Source organism: Thunnus thynnus, chromosome 10 (assembly GCF_963924715.1).
Source record: "Thunnus thynnus chromosome 10, fThuThy2.1, whole genome shotgun sequence".
Taxonomy (NCBI): Eukaryota; Metazoa; Chordata; class Actinopteri; order Scombriformes; family Scombridae; genus Thunnus; species Thunnus thynnus.
Genome location: NC_089526.1, coordinates 21,491,219 through 21,515,970, shown reverse-complemented (window position 1 = coordinate 21,515,970; position 24,752 = coordinate 21,491,219). Strand labels below are relative to the sequence as shown.

At 39.9% G+C, this 24,752-nt stretch overlaps 1 protein-coding gene across 1 annotated transcript in view; it reads right to left on the bottom strand.

The window, feature by feature from the left end:
• cdkal1 (CDK5 regulatory subunit associated protein 1-like 1) overlaps positions 1 to 24,752 on the bottom strand; it is a 244,794-nt gene that overhangs the window by 149,186 nt on the left and 70,856 nt on the right. The window contains exons 5-7 of the mRNA XM_067602097.1: positions 16,374 to 16,470; positions 12,091 to 12,139; positions 6,561 to 6,681 (exon numbers count right to left, since the gene is read on the bottom strand). Of these exons, the coding sequence (XP_067458198.1) occupies positions 6,561 to 6,681; positions 12,091 to 12,139; positions 16,374 to 16,470 (267 nt within the window). The remainder of the gene's footprint in view (positions 1 to 6,560; positions 6,682 to 12,090; positions 12,140 to 16,373; positions 16,471 to 24,752) is intronic.

Genomic DNA, 24,752 nt, shown 5'->3' with positions numbered 1-24,752 from the left:
AAGCACACAGACACTTTTCATTCTGTCTCTTTTGGCTTTGTTTACATAGTGTGTGCGTGTGTGTATGTGTGTGTTTTGCTGCAGTTATTATTAGCGATTAGTGGAAATCAAGGATTTGGCAGGAATAAAAGTCTGTGAGAAATGAGCCACTTGCCTGTTCAAATCTTTTTTTGATTAGAGCCAAACCACAGAAATGAATAGAATAGGAAACGACACATTAAAAAAAATAAAATATTAGAGATTAATACTATGTAGCTTGAGTAAAGCATCCAAAACATTTGCATTTAAAAAGTATTAAATATCTATTCAAAGCTCCAACAATGGCATCATGCAATATTCAACATGGCTTAATGGCCAGATTAAATTAGCTTTCCGTTAAATAGATAAATGTTACTATTAGTGTCACAAGGTGAAAATAAGAAAACGGGGGTAATGAATAGAGGGAACTGAACAAAGGAAAGCGGATAAAATACTGTATGGGCTCCAAGGTTACCTTTTATACTCCCTGGATAGGTGAGGCCAGTAACTCAGAGAGTAAGAAATTTCCACTCTCCCGTAACAAAAACCAGGACTGTTGAATTGTATTGTGTATTAAACCCTTCAATGTTTGCTGCTATTCAACAGATGTCAGCATCTCTATTTGTCGACCTATCGTAAGTTTAACCCTGCAAGCATTTGAAAGGCAACGATGTGCAGGAGATGGCTGAGAAAAACATCAACCCAAAAGCAGCTCAGTATTTTCACAGTATCATACAATGGGCTAAACAATTTATTTAAAATAGTATAGGAAACAGTTTTGGAATGATAAATAAAAAATGTGTGCACCATGCATGAACGCGGACGCTAAACATAACAGGTATTTGACATCGACGCAGACCTCCGTATCAGCATCAGTTCCACTTCAAACTGTCTGTTGGGAAGTCTGAGCTGCCAGAGCGGCAATTAAACATCAAGGCAGCACCCAGCTTTCCAGCAATTCTTAACTAATGTGTTTGAGAGAGCTCTCAAACCGGAGGAAGCCTACCTCCACTGCCAACTCCCCCTGTGTTATGCTGTCTTACCTGCCTGCCTGGAGGATGCGAATGATGAAGCCGGTTATTGGTTTGGGGTTAGAGCAGAGGATCATTAACACCTGATTTTAGCACATCGCAATAACAATAACAGAGATTATGACTGCCAAAAATGTGACTAAATAGAGAACAGGGAAGAGGCAGATAATGAAATGAAATGAGCTGTAACTCTGGGACAGAGGGCTTTCTTTTTAAATGCCTTGAGTCTAATGGCAACAGTTCACACAAACAGACACAGCAACAAATACACACACAAGTTTAATGACCCATTCTGACTGAGTGGCTGTAAATTCCTTGTTTATGACACTGAAGCACCACGATTCAGCCTGCTCACGAAAGGACTTTTACTGTCGCTGACAACACACACACACACAAACACACACAAACAGATATACACAGAGTAAGAAAGGACCCTTAGAGTAGCCTAGGGCAAAACACACACACACACACATACACACAGCTTCCCTAATAGCATCAAGTGTTCTAAAACTGGGGCACAAAAACAGAGCATTATAAAGACATAGTGCAGTCTTTTTCCAGTCGGACTCTGTATGAGAAATGAACTCTGCCCTTAGGCTTACCTGTTTGTATAAAGACACTATGGAAGGAATAACACAAGAAACAATCCAAAACTAAACTAAAAAAAGCTAAATGCCAGCGATTAGAACATGAGCACAAGCCCAACATCAGCTGCCGGAGTCAACATCACAAGCATGAGCAGGGAAGAGTTCAAATGACCCACATCTAATTCAATCCCATATGGAAAACACCAACAGACAGCGGTTGGTGCTGCAGTGTAGTTTTTTTTTCCCCCTCTTATTTTCTTTATAGACAACCTGTGAAAAAGCTTTCAGTTGTAGTGTTGCAAATCCAAACTCAGGAGATTTAGAGATTTACCTTTATCAAAAGCTGTTAACCCACTAAAAATCTATGCCGTGTTTGATTTTAGCACCTTTTTTGTTACTTTCTCTTAAGAGGCTTGTTAACTTTTCTGACATTCAAGGTCACTGGGCGGATGAAGCATTTATACTGTTTGGATGTCTATTCATGATGGAAGAAATAAAAGGCTGAAATTATCATTTATAAAATAAAAGCAAAAGTATTGAAGATTGAATTTTGATGAAAATTGATGAATTTAACCATATTTTATAGACTAAGTTTGTTAATCAATGAATTTCACTGAATAGGATTCATACTGTACTGAACAGATTTCATACTGTAAATCTCATTTTAAACCTGGAGTATCCTAAATTCAGGGTACATTATAAAGTTAACCATTGTACATATTTGCAGCAAAACATTACTGAATATTGGTCTGTCACATTTATGATATGTTGATAATTCAGTGTCAGCAAGTAAATTAACAAATCAAGTTGAAAACAAGACATTAGTGTACTGAAACAAATATATTACATGCTACTTTTGAAATGGACTTGAATAAAAGGAATAATCAGAGTTTTGACTCATTTATGTGTCAAGAGTAGATGACTCAAAATAACTGTGCTAATGGCCTAGAAGAAACCTGTCAATGGTTTATTTAATACAAATCCAGAGGGCATTTGAGGACTAGCTGGTCTATGTTGAATTTTTATTTTCTGATGGGAATAAAATTACCTTGGTGGTGAAAAAAAGCAAATCTAATTTGGATTTAATAGGTGTAAATGAAATTAATATGCAACTTAATGAAAGTAATGTTTTGAACCAATTTGAATGCAAAATACTTTTTTTATTAGGTGGTCCCACGTGAAACACTATGCCAGGCACTTGTGAGTTGCCCTAATAAAGTGAAGGGGATGGTACACTATGTTCATCTGTTAGATCCAGACTAAAATTACTCTCTGCAGAGTAAATGTAAATGAGTACATGGGCTTTATTTTACAATATAAATGTTGGGATGATCATGGTTTTAGGATTTTTTTCTATTAAAAAGGTACTTTGGGGTATCTAGTAGACCTATATGACTTAATCTAATAACTTACCAAGATGGAGCAAAAGCCATACAATACCACCTGGTCTCCAAAGTCCACACAGGTGCCTGTACTCCTACCAACACCACAGAAAACCTAATCCCTCACTGGCTTCCCATCATCTAAAACTGCCAATTGTGTTTGAAGGAGCGCTTGGCCAAAAAGCATTTCACTGAGGGTGATATATTGGTAAGCATCTGTGTCATCTGATCTGAAAGATGTGAGATTCTTTAAGACTATCTCAGGCCATATGTAGGTCAGATGCCCTTGTGGCTTCTGAACTGAGAGGCACTGATAACTTCAGCGACGGGGTATCACCAGGTTTCAAAGAGCTAGTTTTTAAGGCCTTGCACACCCCCACAGGTGCTCTCAATTATTCTGACTGACTAGACCTCTGCTCAGGTTAAAGTTAGTTAGTATGTTGTGAGAATTGCTTTATTCCTTGAACTATTAAGAATGATAAAGGTGCGATTTGTCCCACTCTAACAGGTACCACAAAGCTAACAGGAGAGTCAGGGGGATATCTATTAAACAGTCTGTTTAATAGATACAAGTTTTACAAGTTCACAAGTGTGGACCAACTACACTGAATATCACTGACTGAAATCAGCAACATGTTTGATGACATTCCAAATATGAAAAAAAGCATTAGTAATTCTCCAAAAATAAATCTCTTATTATATGGTAGGCATTTATCATAGGAACACATGGTGTAGTTACTAAGGTTACTGCACCATGTTAATATTTTTATGCCCTGAAGTTACTTGAGATTCAAGACTTTACAAGAACCTGAAGATAACTTGTGGAACTACTTCACCCTGCAGCATGACATCAATTTTACATTTGGCTAGAAAACACAGGGAAGAGGAGAGAGAGCTTAAATGAATCCATCCCACATGTTAGACAAACTGGCAACAAGACATTAAAGGCCCACACACACACACACTTGCAAATTAATAGTTTCAAATGTTCTCTGACGCAGCGGCAACTGCAGTCTGATGTTGTCCATGTGTGCCTGTATGTGTGTGTGTGTGAGTATGACTGTGTGTCAGACAAAGATCTCTCTGTTTCATCAGCTGACAAATGTCACCAATGATGCCACTACTACCTCAGAGGAATATTTAAAACAGATCATCTAAAAACAGACCACAGAAAGAACATCTTTCTCTCTCTTGCACACACGCACTTGTATATTAAGAGAACCGTGTCAAATTAGTGACACCAATGACTGACCAAATCGCACAAAGGAGATATTAAGCTTGGATTTACAGTAACACCAGTGTTATTTGGGAGAGATTTGTCAACAGCCGATTCACCCAGTCAACATATTCTTGTAATCCCCCAGCCTCCTAAAGAGTTCCAGTTATACTGTAGGAATAAAAACAAGGGGATTTGTTTGCAGCCAGCCTGACCCTTTCCAAAAACAACAGCGAGTTCATCTGGATCAGATGCACACCCCCTGCTGGAGAGGGGCTGGCAAGGGACTGACATCTGCACACATATACCGCACATAACACACAATAACTCACAAAAAGAGACACATGGAAATATGCACACATCCCGACTGGAACACCCACAAAAGCATTAAGACATATAAATGGTCTGACAAGTTATACTAAGACGTAATGCAGATATTCACCCTGTAGTTGTGATGGCAACCAAGACAGAGTGACAGACCGGCTCAAAAAGATCCATTTAACAGTCATCAATCATCATCAAGAAAAACATATAAAGACTGTAAAAAGGGCCAAATAAGTTGGCCAATTTTACGCTAAGTTTTATAGAGGAGCAGTGAATGCAGCTTTCAAAAAAAAATTGGCAAGTGGCTGCTGGAGTACACGGTAATAGTGTTGCATTTTGTTTTGGTCACAGTCCATCCATTTTTGTCTTTTTAAAACATGCCCAATTTGGTGTTGATGATTAGATAGAAGAGAATGACTGAACCAGTTGGATTTTGCAGTTGTTCCAGTCATATTAGATGAAGTGTAGCCTAAGAAGCTTTAGCCAGGAGTAAAAACCACTGAGCCCTGCAGACTACAAACATCTAAGACACAGTCAACTGTTGAGGAAATCTCTCAATCTCTTTGAATTCATGCTTCTTTGAATTAAGGCAAAAGAAGACAAAAAGGAAGATGAAAACAAAATGTGGGAGCTTTTTGCTTGTGATGACCAATATATGTTTTTGCAGATAATGGATCCATTAATATTTTTTTGTAGTTGTTATAGAGGATGACATTTATTGCAACAATGTGACATATGGTGATGTTATCTGCAGCATCAGTGCATCACAATCACACCCAAAATAACCATAAAATCGCCTTCTCTAGTAATATAGCAGTAATAAATAACAGGTCGGGATCTGAGGACAGATCACAGCCTTTTTGTGGATCGGTCACGATGTTACAAAGATAAATATGTTGCTGCAATTAGCCCATGAAGTTCAAGTCCACTGATGGAAATTCCAGTAAAATGTTGAAAACCCCTTACTGGCAGTGAAAACGTACACACAACAACCTCGAACAAAGAGATTGTTGATCATGTATGTCTACACATTTGAGGTGATTAGAAACAGTATACGCTTGTTTTCTACACATCTAGTTGAAATGCGGAAGAACCGGCACTTAGTAAACAAATGAGTATTTATTTAAACCAAGAAAGGCTCTAGTCTTGTAAACCACTAGTGCTGTGTTGTTTACTAAGTTGTTTACTTCCTCGCTTTGTGAGTCAAGCCATTAATGTATAGACCTTGAAGATGTGCGGGAGGGTGATTGATGGATTATCATCAGTGGAGGCCCAGCACAGTGGAATTAGCTTGTCGTAACCCTTTTTAACTAGCCCAGTGAGAATACGGTGCAGGGGTTAGTAGAGACACACAGATCTGTAAACAACATGAAATTAGCCCATAAAATGTGGATGAAGGGGTGTGTGTGTGTTTGAGTGTGTGTGTACATGTGCATCTACACACAAGAAAGCGGTCAAGTTTACTTTAACATCAATACATCCATACATCTATCCATAGTATTCATATACATTATCTGCATGTACTTATCCTTCTTCTCTATAAATTTAGCTTTACCAGCATAACAGTATATGGTAAATGTATTACCAAATCACAGCAACAAAATATATAGAACTGTAACCGACTAATGTGGAATATGAAGGAAAAAAGGGGGACGGTAGAGTTTGGCCCATTCATCTAACTGTGTCTTATGTTTTTGTTTCTCTCTGCTTTCATAATAGAAGTCAAAAGCAGCTGAGACAAAATACTAGACACCTGTTGGGTTTCTATTACATTTACATTTGAAGAACAAAAGCAGTGTAAGCACGCACACGAACAGCCTACGACACACACATCCCAAGAAAACCATGTGAAATGGTTAAAATTAGAAGCACAGAGGGGCTCTGTTTAAGTGGTTGTGCGTACAGAGAGAGGACACACACACACACACACACACACACACACACACACACACACACACTAAACTGGAATGCGGGGTTCTCTATTTGTGTGTCTGTGTCTCACCCGGTGTTAATGGAGATGATTTCAATTAGAGGGTTCTTCCTGATCTTGGGCAGGTCCAGTCTGGCTCCTCCCAGTCTCCGGCCTCCGTCTTTCTTCTGACCCAACAGACGAACTGAGTGACCTGAAAATAACAAATACATGCATACAGTAGAGTTAAATATATCAGATGAGCTGTTTAGATTACAACAATATGTATTTCTCTGTTCAAGAGAAAAAAAAAAAAACAACTGTGGGGTATTATTCAGATTTTCTGTGGGTATACAAATAAAATAAGATGGAGATAAGAGAAACGAGAGTTCACTGTTTAGATGGTTGGATCTGTTTCTATTCTGTCTGAATAACACACACACACACACACACAAACATACAGTACACACTCACATACATGCATATATTTACATACATTTTTTCAACCGAAAACACATGAGTGGCAAAAGTAAAGATGGCTTTCCATTGTACAGTATCTACCTCTAAATTCCTTAAATAAAAGCCTCATCTATTCAGTATACTGTTAGTGTGACCAGGATACTGGAAGATATTTACGCAGAGCAGCAGATCAGACCAGACACAATGAGGTAATACTGCCAAGATAGTTGATAAAGGTGGAAATAATACAAGTCATAAGACAGGTGGGCAAAAGGGAATTTCTCCCAGATCTTTTACCAACTGCACACTGTAACGACTCTGAAACCTGTACTAAGAAGATATCACACTATGTTAGAGAAGCAAATGAAAATCCATAGCTGAGTCTAATAGCTAATAGCCAGTGATGCCCAGCCTTTGGTGTGTGGAAATGGGATGCAGTACTCTCTCCTCTCTAAGAATCTAATGGGCTACCAGCTAGAGGTGCGCGAGATGGGGGCGCTGAGGGATGGAATTGTCTTCCTGTTTTCATCCGCTTTACATGGGTCTCTTGGGAGGGTGGGCTCAGGGCAGGAAGCATGGCTATCAATTGGTAGATAAAAATGACAATCTCCCCCAGAGGAGGACAAAGAGCCAATCGGTGAGGCGTGACTGCTCGTAATATCCCAGTACAAGCAAGGAAATGAGAAAACTTCCCTCGTGGAAAACAGCTGGGACTTGGAGCACGCACGGCCATCCTTTCTTCTAGCTAGCTATCCGTGTGTCTCGCCTTTGCCCAGGGAGCGCTGTGGGGAAACGACTTCAAATTCATGTGTGCTCTAATATTCTTCTGTCTGTAACCGTTTGCTCGATCTGTTGACTTATCGATCAATTCATCCATACATTAATCCTTCCTTTAACAGCCAGGTTTCACTGCTGCACCTGCTCCTCAACTGACCCTGCACTACAGAAATATTTAGGTGCTGCTTTAAACACTTTACCACAAGTTCCATCAACAAATGTACAACATGAGAGGAAAGTTAAGGAAATGCCGGTGATGATGTCTAAAAGATGTACACTAGAGCAGTCTACAAGGGCTTTTTCTTCTTGATTATGATGCTTCAATGCCTAGAATGAAAACTCATTAAACTGCAATCCCCTTTTAAAAGCATTAGAAATGAATTGCCTTTTGTTTGAACCTTGATTATACCAATCACTTTATCCAAATAAAAGTAAGAACATAGAGTGGTCTATTTCAAAGGGCACCTATCTGTTCTGAATAGTAACTAAACCTCATGCTGAGAAAAATTAAAAAGCTATCACCTAAACATAACGGCTAGATCTTGAAACTAGCTTCACTAGCCTGTTTGTTTTTTTTTTTAAATAATTTGTTTTCAAATGTCATACTTCTCCCAGATTGTTGTTTTTTATGGTTTTAGCTGTGGGAAATATATTGTTGCCAATATCTAACTGCTTTTTCCTGATAGAGTCTCTATATGCACTTAGAAGTATGATGCTGGGTTTTCAGAATTCAAAATTATGAGGTTGTCCCTTCTTATAAAACTTGGAAAATGCCATTCCCCATATATTCTTTTCCCCTCTAAAACTGCGCAGGACCCCTGTCAATGTGACTGCCACCCAAGACTCAAGAAATAATCTAACTACCAGCATGGAATCACTCCAGGAGTGTACCCAAAGCCAAATTCAATTTCAGGGCCTAGGGGACCATGAATGGGAAGCAAGAGATAAAATAGCTAACTTGAGTTGAAGAAAACCGAAGAATGCTGCCCTATTTGTCATCTCAATTACAGAGTTTAGAGGGACCAACTGCTGTGATGGGCAACCCCACAAAGACACAGAGACACACATCACCCCATACCACAATCTCTTGTTACTGACTGCTCTACTCCTTTTCCCTCTTCCATTTGTTTCCAATCTCTCTCTCTCCTTTGTTCTCTTCTCTCCTTCATAAATACTAGCCGACATAAATCCTTCCATCCACTCATAACGGCCCATTACAACATGCTCGGGAAAAGGAGGGAGAGAAAAGCAAGAATAGATGGATGGAAAGGTAGATGGATGACTGGTTGGATGATGATAGAAAAAAATACATCACAGATGAAAGATGTATAGGATAGCCAGACGGATGGTTGGATCAGAGAGGTAGGGAGCTAAAAGGATGACCTGTTGACCTGTGTCTTATGTCTCATAAGTGGTGGCTCTTGTTGTGCTCCCTGGTTTGATTGTAAAGCAGCAGGCAGGATTGAGGGGGGATGGGGGCACATTGGAGGGAGGGGGCAGAGGTGGCAGATGAGGATGACAGGAGGGGTGTAATATTTGTCATTTATTCTCTTGATATACCAGACCGTGAGATATGTACAACTGTCTTGGAAAAAGCAGTTTATTTTCTTAGCAAAAGTCAGCTTAATTCATGTCGATGGGAAATATCTCACATGCACATCAATTCTATTACTTAGCAACCTTACAGTGTGCATTAATGCAAACATTTAGAAAGAACGTTTCCTTTTAAAAGCCATAGAGCAGCTTTGTTGCTTGACAACGACAAGTCTCTCTGCAGAGTTTGGTTATGTCAGTCAGATAGGAGGTCACTGAGCATTAAAAGACAATGTTCAGAATACCTTTCTGAAGTTGACTTTAAATATATGTGAATGCATCAACTTGTCTCTTGATACCTGCACTTCATTTCCTCTTCTTCCTGTCTGTCTCTTTCTATTCAGCCACATCTTCATACTCGTGCTTTGTCTTTTTTTTTTTTTTTTAGCACTGATGCACAAAACAGTTTGTTTATCCTGATGAAATAAGGATCATGAGGTTATATGGATGCTATATAGCCTCTGATCTGTAGCTAAGTAGATACATTAGTCTGTCTAACCTTTTGTGCCCCCCCCCCCCCCTCCCGGTTTCTATGTCACACAGACACACTAAATCTAAACTGTTTCTAAAAGATAAAAGACCATCAGGTAAAATAGTATCATCCACAGCTATCATCTCAGTGAGAAAAGATCAATATTCGGAGGCCAATAAAGAAACAAAGAAACAAAGACATCAAAATGGCCCCATAAAGAAAGAGGTACATCAGTTATTTATTAATGGTGCAAAATCCGTCTTCAGACTTGTTCTTTTTTTTTTTCTCCCTCCATATTATACTCTTCAAATAAATAGTCCTTCTTGTGTTTTTGTTCGCTGGGCATTCACCAAGAGACATCAAACCCAGCTTGTTTCCCTTGCAAAAATGTGTATCTACGGGTGTCATTAATACATTTCTTTTTGATCTGCCAGTGGCCTCAGAATACACGATAAAGCTAAAGCGGTGTTTAGTGTTAGAAAGAAAGCCAACATCTGGCACAGCTTAAAAAAGATTGATTGGAATAAGCAAGGTTGTGACCACAGTAACAAAAACTACCCACCAAATCACTGACGCTGCACAGTGGCAAATAACACAAGACTGGCCAGTATGTGTGTGTGTGTGTGTGTGTGTGTGTGTGTGTGTGTGTGTGACTGTATAAATGTTAAGTACTGTTTGCATGCTCAGCAACCCCAACCTGAGATAACTAATGGATAAAAACATACCCTGGCATTTACAACAGGTAGTAACATGAGCTTTACGTTACGCAGATGCTGTATGATAAAAAGCAGTTTTACAGTAGTGAAGTATCCTTATAGAGTGACAGTTGTTAAGTTTATTTTAAATCAGGATCCAAACTGAATAGATAGTCTCACACCTCAAGAACCGAGCTCATAAAAGCATACCAGTCTTCTTGTCATGTGGAAAACAGACCTGGAAGCAATTTTGGTGCAGGAAAGAACTGCGTCTATTAGCAGTTCATTGGAGTAAGTATTTTAGTAGCCATTACAAAAGGCAAATCCCCTAGCTTAAAGGTTTATGCCCAGGCCTCCGAGCTGAAATAACAGCTCTCAGTTTATACGGGGTCATAAAGAACTGTAATGATACTGGGGAAATTAGTTTCTATGGAAGGGGCGAAGGAGGGAGGGAAAATGAAGGGAAGGAGGGCAGGAGGGATGGAGCAGGGCAGTGAAAAGGCAGAGGTAAGGGGGGGGGGAGAGGAGGGAAAGAGATCAAAAGCTGCTGTGGAACAGGAGGAAGAAGGAAGGAGAGGAAAAGGGAGAGAATGAGCAAATAAGAGAGAAGAAAGGGGGAATAAAAGTCACTTTGTACATGTGTGAAAGTGAGTGAGTGCATGTGTGTGTGTGTGTCTTTGTGTGTGATTTAGGGTTGATGACACATTGTAAAATAACCCTCAGTTCAGCTGTCCTTCATTAAAGTGAAGCTTGCAGTGCAAACTAGTTACTCATACATGTACACACACACACACACACACACACACACACACACACACAGTGTGTAAACTCAATCTGTTCTTTATTAGAGAACAGCTGGGGGTGTACGACAGCTTGACTGGACACTCTTACACTGTAAACTCTGTCTGACCTTCATTAAACAGTTGAGTGCGGTGGTTCACTAATAGTTTAAATGAATGACCTAATCACTGCCATGTGAGTCTGTCTCGCTGTCAGTCAGCCTCTTAGACTGAGAAGACTACTTAATAAGCTACTCAGCTAGCAAGAAAGATACAATCCAAAAGCAACTGATGACTTTGCTTTTAAATATATATCAATCTAACCCATTAATCTTTCTACGAAATGTAGTCAAAAAATATATTTGGTCCATATTTTGTTTTCTATTCATGAATTGTCCTTGCATATGAAATTTGAAGACATACTGCTGTAGAACTTGCACTTGAACAATACAGGATTTTCAATAACACACCAGCCGGTACGTTGTGATTGACAATAATGGCTCACAATTGAATGTTTTGAAGTGCAAATTGTGAGGAAGCAGGCAGAATCATTTCAAAGATAGTATTATTTGATTCTCTTCTCTTCTACAGTAAAGTCATATATTTTCTGCTCTTGAAAGTCAAGCCATTCTTAGCCCTTGTATTCTGTCAATAAGTGGACAGACTACTTTACTGAAAATCATTCATACACAGAGCTGATGCTCAAAAACTTCATTTCCTATTCCAACAATGTAAGGACTCTCATTCATTCACTCATTCACTGATGAATGCATCGCTGCTCATTCACTCATACAATGAGTGCTTGTGTGTGTGTGTGTGTGTGTGCGTGTGTGCACGCATTGAAATACCTTTAACAGCTTCGTCCACTACTTCCACCACTCGATCAATCTGTTGAACCTGAAATACAGAGAGAGACACACAAGGGACAGGTTTATTGATGCTGACAAACCAGGTCCGCACACTCAAACAAAAGCCTGATATTGACAACACACAAACTCACATCCACTGATCCATATTTAAACAAGGTGGGCATGCAAATATACACAAGACAAGTCACACAATATGCAGAATGCACATAGACAAACAAATACAAACACATACAATCACACCAAGTGTTCTCAGTTTTTTCAGCCTGGATTAAGTGATATAGATTTCCTAAATGTCACTGAGTGTCTGTGTAGCTGAACACCATTCATATTATGTAGTGACAGCAGAGCTAGACCGATGAATCAGCCGGGCCGATATTAGCTTATTGCAGATGTATTGTGATCGGTGTACATGTCGGCCGATAGATAACAAGAAATTGCAATACAGTTATTTTATATTTAGATATAGATATCAAGTCTTGTTTTTTATGTTATGTATTTATGTTAATAAAAAAAATACTGTCAGTGGATATATTGTTACCAGATTTGCAAAACTCCCAAATATCATTATCAGTATTGGCCTCAAAAATCTAATATAGGTTGGGCTATGATTGACAAGGACAGTGGGATATTTAAAGGCCGAGAAACAAGGGGCACAGACAGAAGAAGTGAGAGAGGGGCAGACAGATGATCACACAGGTAAGAATAAAGCAATCTCAAATCCTAATACTATGAGAGAATGACTACAACAGAATAATGGTACATTAGGTAAGAGAGTTATTCTTATTGCTTCCTATTGGGAATGCCCTGCAGCTCTGTCAAAGGGAACTCTGAAAAAAAGAACATAAATTAATGTAGAGAAAAGAGGCGACACTGCGCTGGCCGCAGTTTAATAAGAGCCGCACTATTAGGAGGTTGAGCTAGGTACTGAAAAGAGCCTGAATACTCTATTGAGAAAAGCACTGACTTTACAAATCTACCATCCTACGCACAATAATCTGTAGGGGAAAGCCTGGAGAGTGAATGAGGGGAAGAGACAGAGGGATGTAAAGAGAGATAAGGGAACTGAGAGAATTAGGCATAGGAGAAAAATCATTTCTCCTACCATTATTTCTTCTTTCATTCCTTCCAGCATCTAATTCTCTCACTTTCTCCATTCTTAGTGGTCTATGTTCTAGCCCTTGGCACCCGCTCTCAGTGCCATCAGGCTCATTACCCAGAGAAACCTTTTCTTTAAAACACAAACAGATGCACACTGTGCCTTGCAGCAGCAGTTATATGCATGTTACACACTGAAGTTCCTCTAATGGCCAGGCAATTTGGGTCCATTCAGAGCAGCAGCGGGTGTACCTACTCAGAGTGGCGATTGATTCAGATTACACTTTTCAATTCTGGTTCTTATGGATGAAAAATTACTAAGAGACTAATTCAGTATTTACAGCGAGTTCTATAAAACCCAAGGAACCATTTCATCCTAGGTAATTTTAAAGTGAGTTTTCAATTTGTGTTTATTACATTATACAGTCACAATAACCAGTAATGTGAAGAGTGTATAATTTGTGAGTAATTGAGCTATAACATAAATAAGAACATAAACTGGGTTCACAGTATGCATGCTGAGAAGACTTATGTGCGTGCATCTCATGTTTACAGCGTCTGCTTACCCACTGTAATCCTCTGATTACCTAGCCGACTCTGTTTACGTGTGTGTGGATGTGTGTGATGCGTCTCAGATACAGGATGTGACATGTCTAGTTCAGAGAGACGCCAAACACTGTGGGCTTGCGTGACTGTCTGTGTACCTTATACACAGTATACTGTCATTCATTTCACAGCAACTTCAGACAGGGAAAAAGCACACGAGCACACATAAAAGCTGACACATAGGTCAATTAAACTGAATGAATTCAACAGGAAACACTTTTTTTTTTTTAAACTACACCCCTTATCTAGCCGTTAGTGCAATCACTATATACAAATTCACGACTGGTAGTTATTTGCATCTAATTTGCATAACCCACCAACTGTCGCTGTCATTGTGTGTTTTGATAAAACAACCAAGGATACACAAAAGGAGTGTGTGCACATTCATATGCCTCTGTCTGTGTTTGTTACCGTGTGCGTCTGTTCATGCAGTGTGCGTGTGTGTGTGTCTATATCAACGCATAATCCAATGTACTCATGACAATAAAAGGACCAGCACTGGTAAAATTCCCAGCTGTTTCTGCCTCACCCTGAAGGCTAAGACATATACAAGCCTGTTTATCTGAATGTCATTATATTATACATACATGCCACTTGATTTGAATGTAATTATGTTACACGGTGGCATGTTTACTTAAATGGAATTACAGTATTTATGGTACAGGATATTTAATACATTTGAGCCACTCCCCACCCCCCATCCATCATTTCTAAGACAGTGGCTGTAATCAACATTGGATATCGGACTGACTGATTTATCCCCATTTTCAACGAGGCGGTTTTTTTTTTTTTATGCGAGCGAATAAATTCAGCATTATGTGAAATTACGATCAAAGTGTTCTGTGGTGATTTAAAAGGCCTGGCGTTTTTTTGTGAGAACGGAGTGGGAAAAAAAAGAATGCATGCATATATGATACTTCTAAATTGGCTGACTCTTTTGTTTTGCTTTGTTAGACATGCAGCAATTATTTAGCTCTCCTAAGCATGGAATAAATGTCTTTGCTTGTGTGTGTGTGTGTGTGTGTGTGGCACAGACGTATTTGCGTTACACATTGCTCAAGGAATATTATAACAATTTCACATTGTTTATTTATATTGGAATGTCTTACGGGATTTTGTTTACATGATTGTTTGCAGAACTGAAGCGACAAAAACTTCACATTCACACGAGATGGTTTTGCAGGGTCTTGGAAGGTAGCAACAGATAAAAAAAGCACACGCTCTTTAAAAGCACTGTGATTTAATGAGGAATACTAATTTAGCCATTAAATAGTGATAAACGTGACGCAGCTTTTTAGTTTCCTCCTCTGATTACTGAGGTGAAATAGACTTAAAAGAAAATGTAATAATTGTTCCATATCACAACTTGTCATGCAGTCTATTCATACCTGCGGCAGAGGGTTATGAGCTGAAATATAACAGCTCAGGGGCTCCAATCCAAAATAACCAAAAGCCAAAATCACTGTGTTACATTAGACTGTATAGACACTGCAGAGAAAATTACTCTACAGAAAGAGTGTTTTTTTCTTTCCCTGATGTTAACAGAGTTTTCCCTTTTATCTGCGACACCTTTTGTGTTGTCTGTAGGCTCTCTGTGTTATCTGTAACCCTCTGCTCTTTCACTTTACCGTCTGAATACTATAACTAGAGGGCCAGACTGTCCCATGCCACCTTTAAAGAAAAGGGAATAGAAAAGACAGTTTATGCTCTGGGCACAAAGCCATGAGGTCTCCACATCCTCCGCTTGTCCCTTGCTATCTCTGTCTTTGACTACAAAATAGACATCTCCCATAGGATAGGACTCGGTACACCTGATTTTTCTATACTGGAGGGACGTTTTTTTGCATGTTGTCATGTACTAGGGGGAAAAAAAAAAACATTTTGGACGATTAGATCGATGCAAGAAGAAAATAGAAAAGACTACACTGCATTTGGGGATCATTTTACATGTAGAACTTTGACATTAGCTCATTTATGGTGTTTGGGTTAGTGTCTAAGGGGTTAGCATTATCTCACAGTGAGAACACATGTTAGCATTAAAGTTGACTATAAAGTTCACACTGGCAGTTTTGTGTAAGAAACACTGATTCGTTGTAATTATCAAAAATAAACTGTGGCAGCATATTGCATATTATCAGTCTGAAACACTAATAAATTTTATTCTTTTCAGTTATTCATACTTTCAAATGCAGTGTGGTATCTCTCTTGCTTTTTTCACTCAGGCTCTTTCCTCCTCTCTCTCTTCCTTTCCTCCCTCCTTCCTTCATATATTCTCCCTCATTTTCTAGGCTCCACCTTGTTCATCTTATCTGTCCCGGTCATGTCTTATGGAGAGGTCTAGTGATCCACCGAGCAGCAGGGAGGCCAAAAGAGAATAGACACGGCAGCTTGGCGGCCAGGTGAATGACAGGTCAAACTGTCTGTGCAGTTGTGTGTGTGTGTCTGTACTCATCAAAGGTTGTACATACTGTATATTCTGTATGAACACATCCCTACATTCAGGTTATCCTTTGATACAAGCTAGTCACACAATATAATGTATCAAATACACATATACATACCCCTATGATGCTGAGCCCTTTGAGGTAGTCCATCCGTGGCTGGGCCTGGGGAACACAACCTGCTACTACCACCTTTTTCTCTTGCTCCTGGGCTTTTCTGTACAAACAAATACAGTGGAAAAAGATAGAATTAGGCACTGACATTAGTACTGTAGGATAATATGGTATGTTTGCCCCAGGTTTATACAATTCCAGGCGAAATGTTTTGGTTAAACCAAGTGAAAAAAAAATGTTGGTACAAAATGCTGCTGGCCCCGCACCTGCACACTGCTGTTTCACTGTTACCTGACTGTTGTTGCCTTCAAACTTTAGGTCAACTTTATATTCTTATTGTTCTGAACTGCCCACTGAGATATAAATTACACACACACACACACACACACAAATTAATTAATGGCCTTCAATGATATGCCTTGTTAGCTCCCCTGCATTAAATTATGTGAGCTCCACAAATCCTGTACAACTCCTCTCTCCCTGTCAAGAGGCAAATTCTGAGGCCTTATTCCTTTAAAGTCAATTCATAAAAACACAAAATCAGGAGAGGCAAATGGACGCCGTGTCTGAATATTTTCTGCTACCAGAAGAACTTTTTTTTGTTTTCCCCTGTTGCATGTAAGCTATTCCCTCCTGAAATGTCAGTGAGAGAACAGAGAAGAACTTACTCAATTCCCATGGTGCCGATTCAGAATGTGTGAATAAGACGCATGGTTATTTTGTTATGTCTAATGTATCACACAGAGGTATGACAAACATTTAGTTTAAGATGAGAACAATTATGGTTGCTGTTATTGTGGGAAGTATGTTCCTGTTGATCCATTATGCAATTTACATAAACTACTCTCAGTAAAATGTCTGATGGTAGCTTTGTCAACAAACAAGGCCATCGTCCATCAGGCCAAACTTAGAGCTCTAATTTTTCTAACCCAAGCCTCTAAAATTGAATCCATTGTACTCTGAAGTATCCAGCTGTGTTGTAAGCTTTAAGGACTAATAACCAAGATTAACTAAGGTTTTAGAATAAGCATATCTAGCAAGTAGGAAGTAATCCTTAGCAAGTTTGAGATTGGGAGCTAATGGAGAAGGTGTCTGCCACATCTTTCAAATTCTAACTGCAATCAGAGCGACTTTGAGAGAAAAAGAAGCGGACTACTGTGACAGGTACGGTGGTGAATCAGTGCGGCCCTTGTCTGACGAAAGAATCACTTAAAAAAAAAAACGTATTAACAAAAGACATCCGATGAGATTTAGAATATCTGACGAAACAAGTCACCGTGACCTCTGACGACAAAAAACATGATCAAGCCAAAAGTGGTGTTATAAATCCACAGCCCATCAAATATTTTCATTTATAAACAGTTAGGCACAGCTTGAAGAGGTCGTAGTCAGTAGAGTGAGCACTGATAAGGTATTTTACAATGATTTATTAATAGAAATGAAAAGAAGCACTAAGAATTCCATTTTCAAGATGATTTTAATTAAAGAGGGGTGGACAGGTAAGTGAAATAGTGAAGCAAAGCACAAGGAGTGTGTGTTGTGTGTGTGTGTGTGTGTGTGTGTGTGTTTGAGTGTGTGCGGGTCTATGCGAGTCTTTATGTCACCTCCAGTTAGTGGCAGTGAGATTTGAGACACTCGGTCTGTCTGACAAAAGCTTTTGGAAGAGCTGCCCAGACTCCGCCATGAATCTTTAATAATGAAGCCTCCTGACAGCTGGAGCTAGGGGAGGGAGGGAGGGATGGAAAAGGAGGGGGGGGGGACATGTAAGTGAGGGAGGAATTATGGGAGGAGGACAGAGGAGAAGGCAATGAAACTGGATGCAAACTGTCAGTTGTGTTTTAATTCAGACTGTGTTTGTATTCTTCAGCAAAACAAAAGAGGGATAGTGACGGAGGTGGAGGGTGTGTGTGTGTGTGAGAGAGAGCAGAGTGAAAAGGGAGAGAGAGAGAGAGAGAGAGAGAAAGGTGAAGGTAGACAAACAACTCAATTCAGTCACGTGAAAAAAAAAAAGAGGGACAGATGAAAGCTGAAGTCAGTGAGCGATGACTGGAGGGATGAAGGTAGGAGAGATGAAGGCAGAGATGAACGTGGGTTTTTATTTTTTATGATTATTTTGATTATTCGGAGCTGTTTATATTAGTCTGGGTTATTTTAGCAACTTACTGTATTTATTGGCATACAGGGATTGGCCAGATAATGAGTAACCACTTAAAATGCCAAAAAAAACATTAAACATTAAGAAAGAAGAGAGCCTGTTGGAGACCATGTCTCACCACAGAAAAGTCTTTTAACAGCACATGCAAACGGGAAAACTCACATAATTTTTTGAGCCTTCAATGCTGCTTTTATTGATCTTCAGAAAAGCACATTTTCCACTGGTTTTATACTTTGGCAATTGCTCCCTTTATTGAGGAAGATGGGATAATATCCAGGCCACTGTAGCTGCTTTTCTCTGTTCTAGTGTAAACACACCTTAAAAGTAGACAGAGGATGTAGCAGAAGGCTATCATGATCTTACTAAAATAATAAAAGACAGAAAGTTGGATAGACATAAACTTGCAAGACTGGCTGAAGGGAGACAGAGGGAGAGACAGGAAAAAAAAAAAAAAGTATCTGTTTAGAGTAGCTTGAGTAGCTGTTCCCCATGAAGGACTCACACTGGCATCGCTGCACACACAGACACACACTCACAGTAGGGGTGCGTCTGCATAATTCACACCGTCTCCTGCCAAAATACGCCAAACGTTCCTTTAATGCGCTACTTGCTCCCCGCCCACAGACTCAGAGCCATAGCTGACACAGCGAGTAGGCAGACAGCGACTGAGCCGTCGCCTCACCGCCCCGGGGGGAACAGGCCAATCACGTCGTGCACAGTTCCTGGATGGGATGAGATGGAATGGGATTATGCGATGCAGTTGCCGTGGTGATACTTTCGAGCCCGACCGAGCGCTTGCTGCCAGTGACCCGGACCAGAGCAGATGTCCCCTGAGATCAGAGGACGAGGTGTGTGTGTCTGTGTGTGCGTGCATGCGTACACACACACACACACACACACACACACACATACACACGTTTCCTTGGCATCTCACCCTAAATCACTATAGCCTCAAGACTACACATGCGCACCCACACACAGGGTCAGAACACTCACATGCTTTGAACATACTGGACACACGCGTGCCAGTGGTCACGGATGGCGATGGCAACATCGTACAGTATACACGTATGACCTCGGTGGTATGTATGTATGGTAGGGAGGGCTGTGCTGTACATACTGGTTTTTAACAGCTGAGTGGACACGGTGAATCAGTCAAATTAGACCAGACTAAATGTCTAACTGAATTGATCAGGTTGACTTGGTGAAGCCCCTTGCTGTAAATATGGCATTAAAATAACTCTAGGCATTAGATGGACCACAGTGCATGACCTATATATAAAGGGCCTCTTCAACTTTCTCACAACACAACTTGAAGTGAAAGAGAAACACTTCTTTTGTGGATTATGACAGTCTCCCATAGTTCCAATTACTTGACTACCCCTGAATTGTAGTGACATTATCACATAAATGAGCACTTTTTTTTTTATGGACCGCAATGATGATTCTCTCACACATGCCACTGATGTGGCACATCCCAAACAAAAGCTGTCTATGTCAACATTACAAAACAGTCAAATTCATATAGCTTTATCCTTTTTCTTAAACTTGTTTCATTTCATCTTTAACTATTTTAAGTGACGTGTATATGTATAAAAAAATGACTTATTTTTGTTACACACTAGTCCTGATGAATTTTGTCACACTCTTCATGGTGTTTCCAGACAAAGTTTACCATCAGCAACTATGTTTTCCTGCACACAGTTTTTTTTTTTTAAATCTCTGTGGTCATTATAAATCATAACCATAAACTCCAACACAATTACCACATTTGTCCTTTAAGTCTTCTGATGGTCTTGTAAGTTGTTCAGAACCCGTATAAACATTTGAGGTGCAAAGACCTGCACTGCACCCTGATCTAATGAAGCACAAATATTTCTGTCAGGTGGAGAAACATCCGAAACAAGCCGGCAGCTGTAAACTGTGTGTGTGTGTGTGTGTGTGTGTGTGTGTGTGTGTGTGTGTATGTGTGTCCTCTCAATGACTCTCCCTGCTGTTAAACACCCTCAGTCATATACCAATAGCTACATGGTGGGGAAGAGGATGAGCTCATTACACACAGAGCCAGCCATATGCTCCATAACAAACAAAAATGTTGCTTAAAGGATGAGGTCATACTAGTAAGAGTAGTGAGGAAATGTTGTTTAACTATCCGCAGCATGATATGTTCTGTGTGCTGCTTAATACACTAAGTCTATGACCTATCCTGTTAGAAAAATGTGTTCATATACCAACTGTCTAAATGTATTTATTTTCTTCACTAAGCTTAATTCAATAGAACATTTTTAGTTCAACAACCAAAATATCAAATTATTGCGTGTTAATTAAAACCCTTTTTTTTTCTCTAGTCTGTCTCTTCATCCCATGTCCCATATTTCTCTTGTCCTTGCTCCTCGGTCTCCTCTCCTTCCTTCATCCGCTCATCTGCACTCAGACAGTTGTTTCTGGCTGAGTTGACAGCAAGCCAGCCAATCGGCACACTCCTGACCTCTCTACATTAGCATAAGCAGCAAGGGGCAAGGTTAAGTACCCATCAAGCCTCAGTAATTAAGATATGAGCTGGTGTGTGTGTGTGTGTGTGAGAGAGAGAGAGAGAGAAAGAGGGAGAGAGACCATGTATTTTATCTTTCACTTCACATATGTTCCACTTCTACAAACTTTTCTTGCTTATACAACAATGCAGTCTTGGGTTTTGTCACTGTCCCAATTTCTACTCCACAATGGCTATAACAAGCCAGTCAAATACTTATACTTACTTTTGATCTACTGAGGGGCTATATGTTTATTTGAGTAATGTTTTATTCATGTTTCCATATTTATTTTTCCTGTGTGCCTCTTTCTAGCAGCAGCAGCAGCAGCAGCAGTAGGAGATGCATCTCCATCACTGACTGACAGCATTGACTGAATGAATGTGAAGGAAATACACTTTGTTACTCTGAAGGAGAATGCATCCTGTCCTCTGCGAATAAATGTACCAGCAAACTTTACTAAAACAACTGGCAAAATACAAACAGTACAAATAAAACAGCAGCTAACTCTTGGCCTATGGGATCTGACTGCAGACAGACTCAACTAAATGAAAGCGGTTAATGTACTAGACCAGGGGCCTCTGGGTGATGTAGCGCAGAGAGGTGAGAGGAGAAAAAGGGGAGAAATGCGTTGGAGTGATTGACAGGAAATTGTCAAAAGAACATCTTTATACACAGGTAAAGAGGAGAGAGAGATGAGGGAGTGAGGCAGTACTGAATGTAAAACAGAAAAGAGCTCGTGGTTAGAGGAGATAAAAGGCAGGAAAACATGACAGATGAAGCAGATGGAGAGTCAGTGAAGGTCTCCAAATCCCATCAATCCCTCTGTATATTAACTGCCAGTTTAAACTGTAACCGCCTAATGTGCCACTAGTGTCCAATGAGTTATCTAAACAGTTTAGATCGCCAGTTCTGCTCAGCCACAGAATAAAGACTAACACTGTCCTGTCCTGTGGGCTAACGGCTCCCTTATTGAAGCTAATGATAAGTCTAATTTCTACTGAATTGGATATGCAGCACATTTACTGTTTTAATGTTATTGTGTCCAAGAATGATGCAAAAACTGCTTGTCACTAATTGCTTCACTGATTCAGTTACATGACAATTAGTAATAGCTACTTGGAGTGGTGTAATGGAAAAATAATGTAATTAAAGTAAAAAATAGCCTCGGTGTAAGTGCAAATATATTATAATATATTACTATTACAAAACAAATCCAACCTTAAGGGCTGCTAATGTACAAAAATGCCCAAATGGTTCAAATGCAGCCAGCTTGTATGTCCTCAGAATCATTTTTTATCTGTATGGAACAGTGCACATGAATCAAACACTGGCATTTTGACTGTAAATGTGTCAGCACCTGTAGGACCAACGCAACAAGAAAAAAAAAGTCAAAATATGAAGCAGACGGGTGGAATATGTCATAAGGGAAGGAGAAACGAGGGAGTGAGAAGAACTGGCGCTGAGTAAAATGAAGGAAAAAACAAACTGCCAAGAGCACATCTTCATCACTAAGTGGGGAGAGGGAGAGGACGGATGACAACGGGACTCAAAAGGAAATGAAGGGGGAGGACAAGAGCGCGGAGGCAGTGAAGGAGGGTTGTGATTGAGGGATGAGAGAGGGGTTTGAGAGGTAAAGCTGCAGAATCCCCTGGGATCTTTCTCTCACACACAACCACACACACATGCACTCGTGGACTGCTGTTGTGTTTCGTAGGATAGCGGTACCTGCTGCCCGTAGTGAGACACTGAGGGAATGAAAAAAAAAAACTGCTGAAAGCAAAAGGAATGAAGACAGGGTATGAAATAGAAAAGGCAAAAAAGAAAGGCCTGTGAATGAATCAATAAAAGATAATTACATGAAAGCAGGTCTATAAAAGTGAGTTGTAAGTGACGTTAAAGACAGTACAGATTTAGACAGCCTAAGCACCTACGACAAGTTACAAAGCCCTGATTGCCTCTCTTGAAACCTTGTTTCAATCTACATTTTTAAAAGACTTTTATAGTACCACAAAGATCAAGACTGATCTGGGTTACCACAACCAAAATCAAACCCTTAAACCACATGGAAACACAACCATATAGGAAAAAAAACTTGACCCGTTTTCGGTTTTCCACATTTATTACTAATGTGGTTAATAAAGGCATTCACGTTAGAGCTGCTTTTTACAAGATACAGGCAATCTGTTGACCAATCAATACACCTATAACATGGCTAGTTTATGGCTAGTTCACATGGCCTGCGGGTATATCAGAGATAGGATGCAGCCCGACTGTCAACATGGGTCTAGTAAAAACAAGTCAGAGGAAATGCAAGGCTTTCAGATTACAGCCTTTTAAAAAAAAATGCACCACACACCTGCCTGGTGCTGTGAAATAGATGACATCTGTCTTGTAAAAATCAGTTGAATATGTGATAAATATTGCATTGCTGTAAATGAGTTGTATTCACCGCTTGAATGGTTCATAATGGAGAAAATGCTAATAAAAAAAAAAAGCAGGAGCAATAGAAAATGCCCACACAAACATTCAGACACACATATGTGCATGTAAATGTGTACTGGACTGAAAAAGGAAGAGGGGAAACCCCAGAGCTGAATCCTGCAAGGAATCCTGAGTCCCGAGTAGGATGCAAAGCCCTACATCGTACAGGAGAGGCCGATATGTGACGATGATATGGAAGCAACCCCGCAGCCTGAGGCCGTTGCGGAGAGAGACAACTGCTGAGTTAGCACTTTAACATGGGATTTAGGATGGGAAAACAAACACATATGGGATTAAATGTTCGCTTTCTAGCTGCTAACAGTGGTTTTTGAGGAACCAAGAATTATTTTCCAAAATAGAAACACATGTTGGCAGGAAGTCACTATGTATGGGGGGGATCAGTCTTATGATTTGACTGTTGTGGATTCTGATCTGCAAACAAACCACATAAATGAGGGTATTTCAGTTTTTTCATCAATTTTAATGTAAACGGTCAAACACACACACACACACACACACACACAGTTTCTGTCTATAGCGGTGGCAGTTGAGTGAGGCAGCTTTACTCTCAGACTAAACAGGTCAGGTCAGAGGGCACACTCCAGCATTTATCATTCAGAGCCACAGCCACTCCCCATGAGGCCTTTCTCCTCTGTGTGAATCAATCTGAAAACCTACGAGCATGTGTGTAGGCAAACATGCGGTCGAGCTGCCTGTGTGTGTATACGGTACATGCTCGTGTTTGCATCTATAGATGTGTGTGTGTGTGTGTGTGTGTGTATGTGCGTACTGTATGTGTGTGTTTGTACAATTATTTTGATCCAGAAGTGGAGACAAGGGGGGAAATCCTAGCTAGGATGACAGAGGTTAAAGGACATTCTCGGTTGAATGAATCCACACAAAATTAGTCCAAGCATAAACAATCATGATTGGTTTCAAGGTCATAAATTATTACAAGCAAGGGTTTGGAAAAGTGGAACGGCACATGCTCAGTGACCTGGACTGCATCAACAATCTTTGCAAATCAACACTTTTTTTTTCTTTTTTTTTCCCAGCCAACACAGAGATAAAATAATTATACCGTTCCAACAAGTAGGGATCACAAAACAGTCACTTCACATCCACATAATCAAAACAATTTGTCCAAACCTAACCCTTCACAACTGTTAATGTGTTCCAAACCCCCCCACCAAAACTGCTTTGGTACAGTAACCTTTA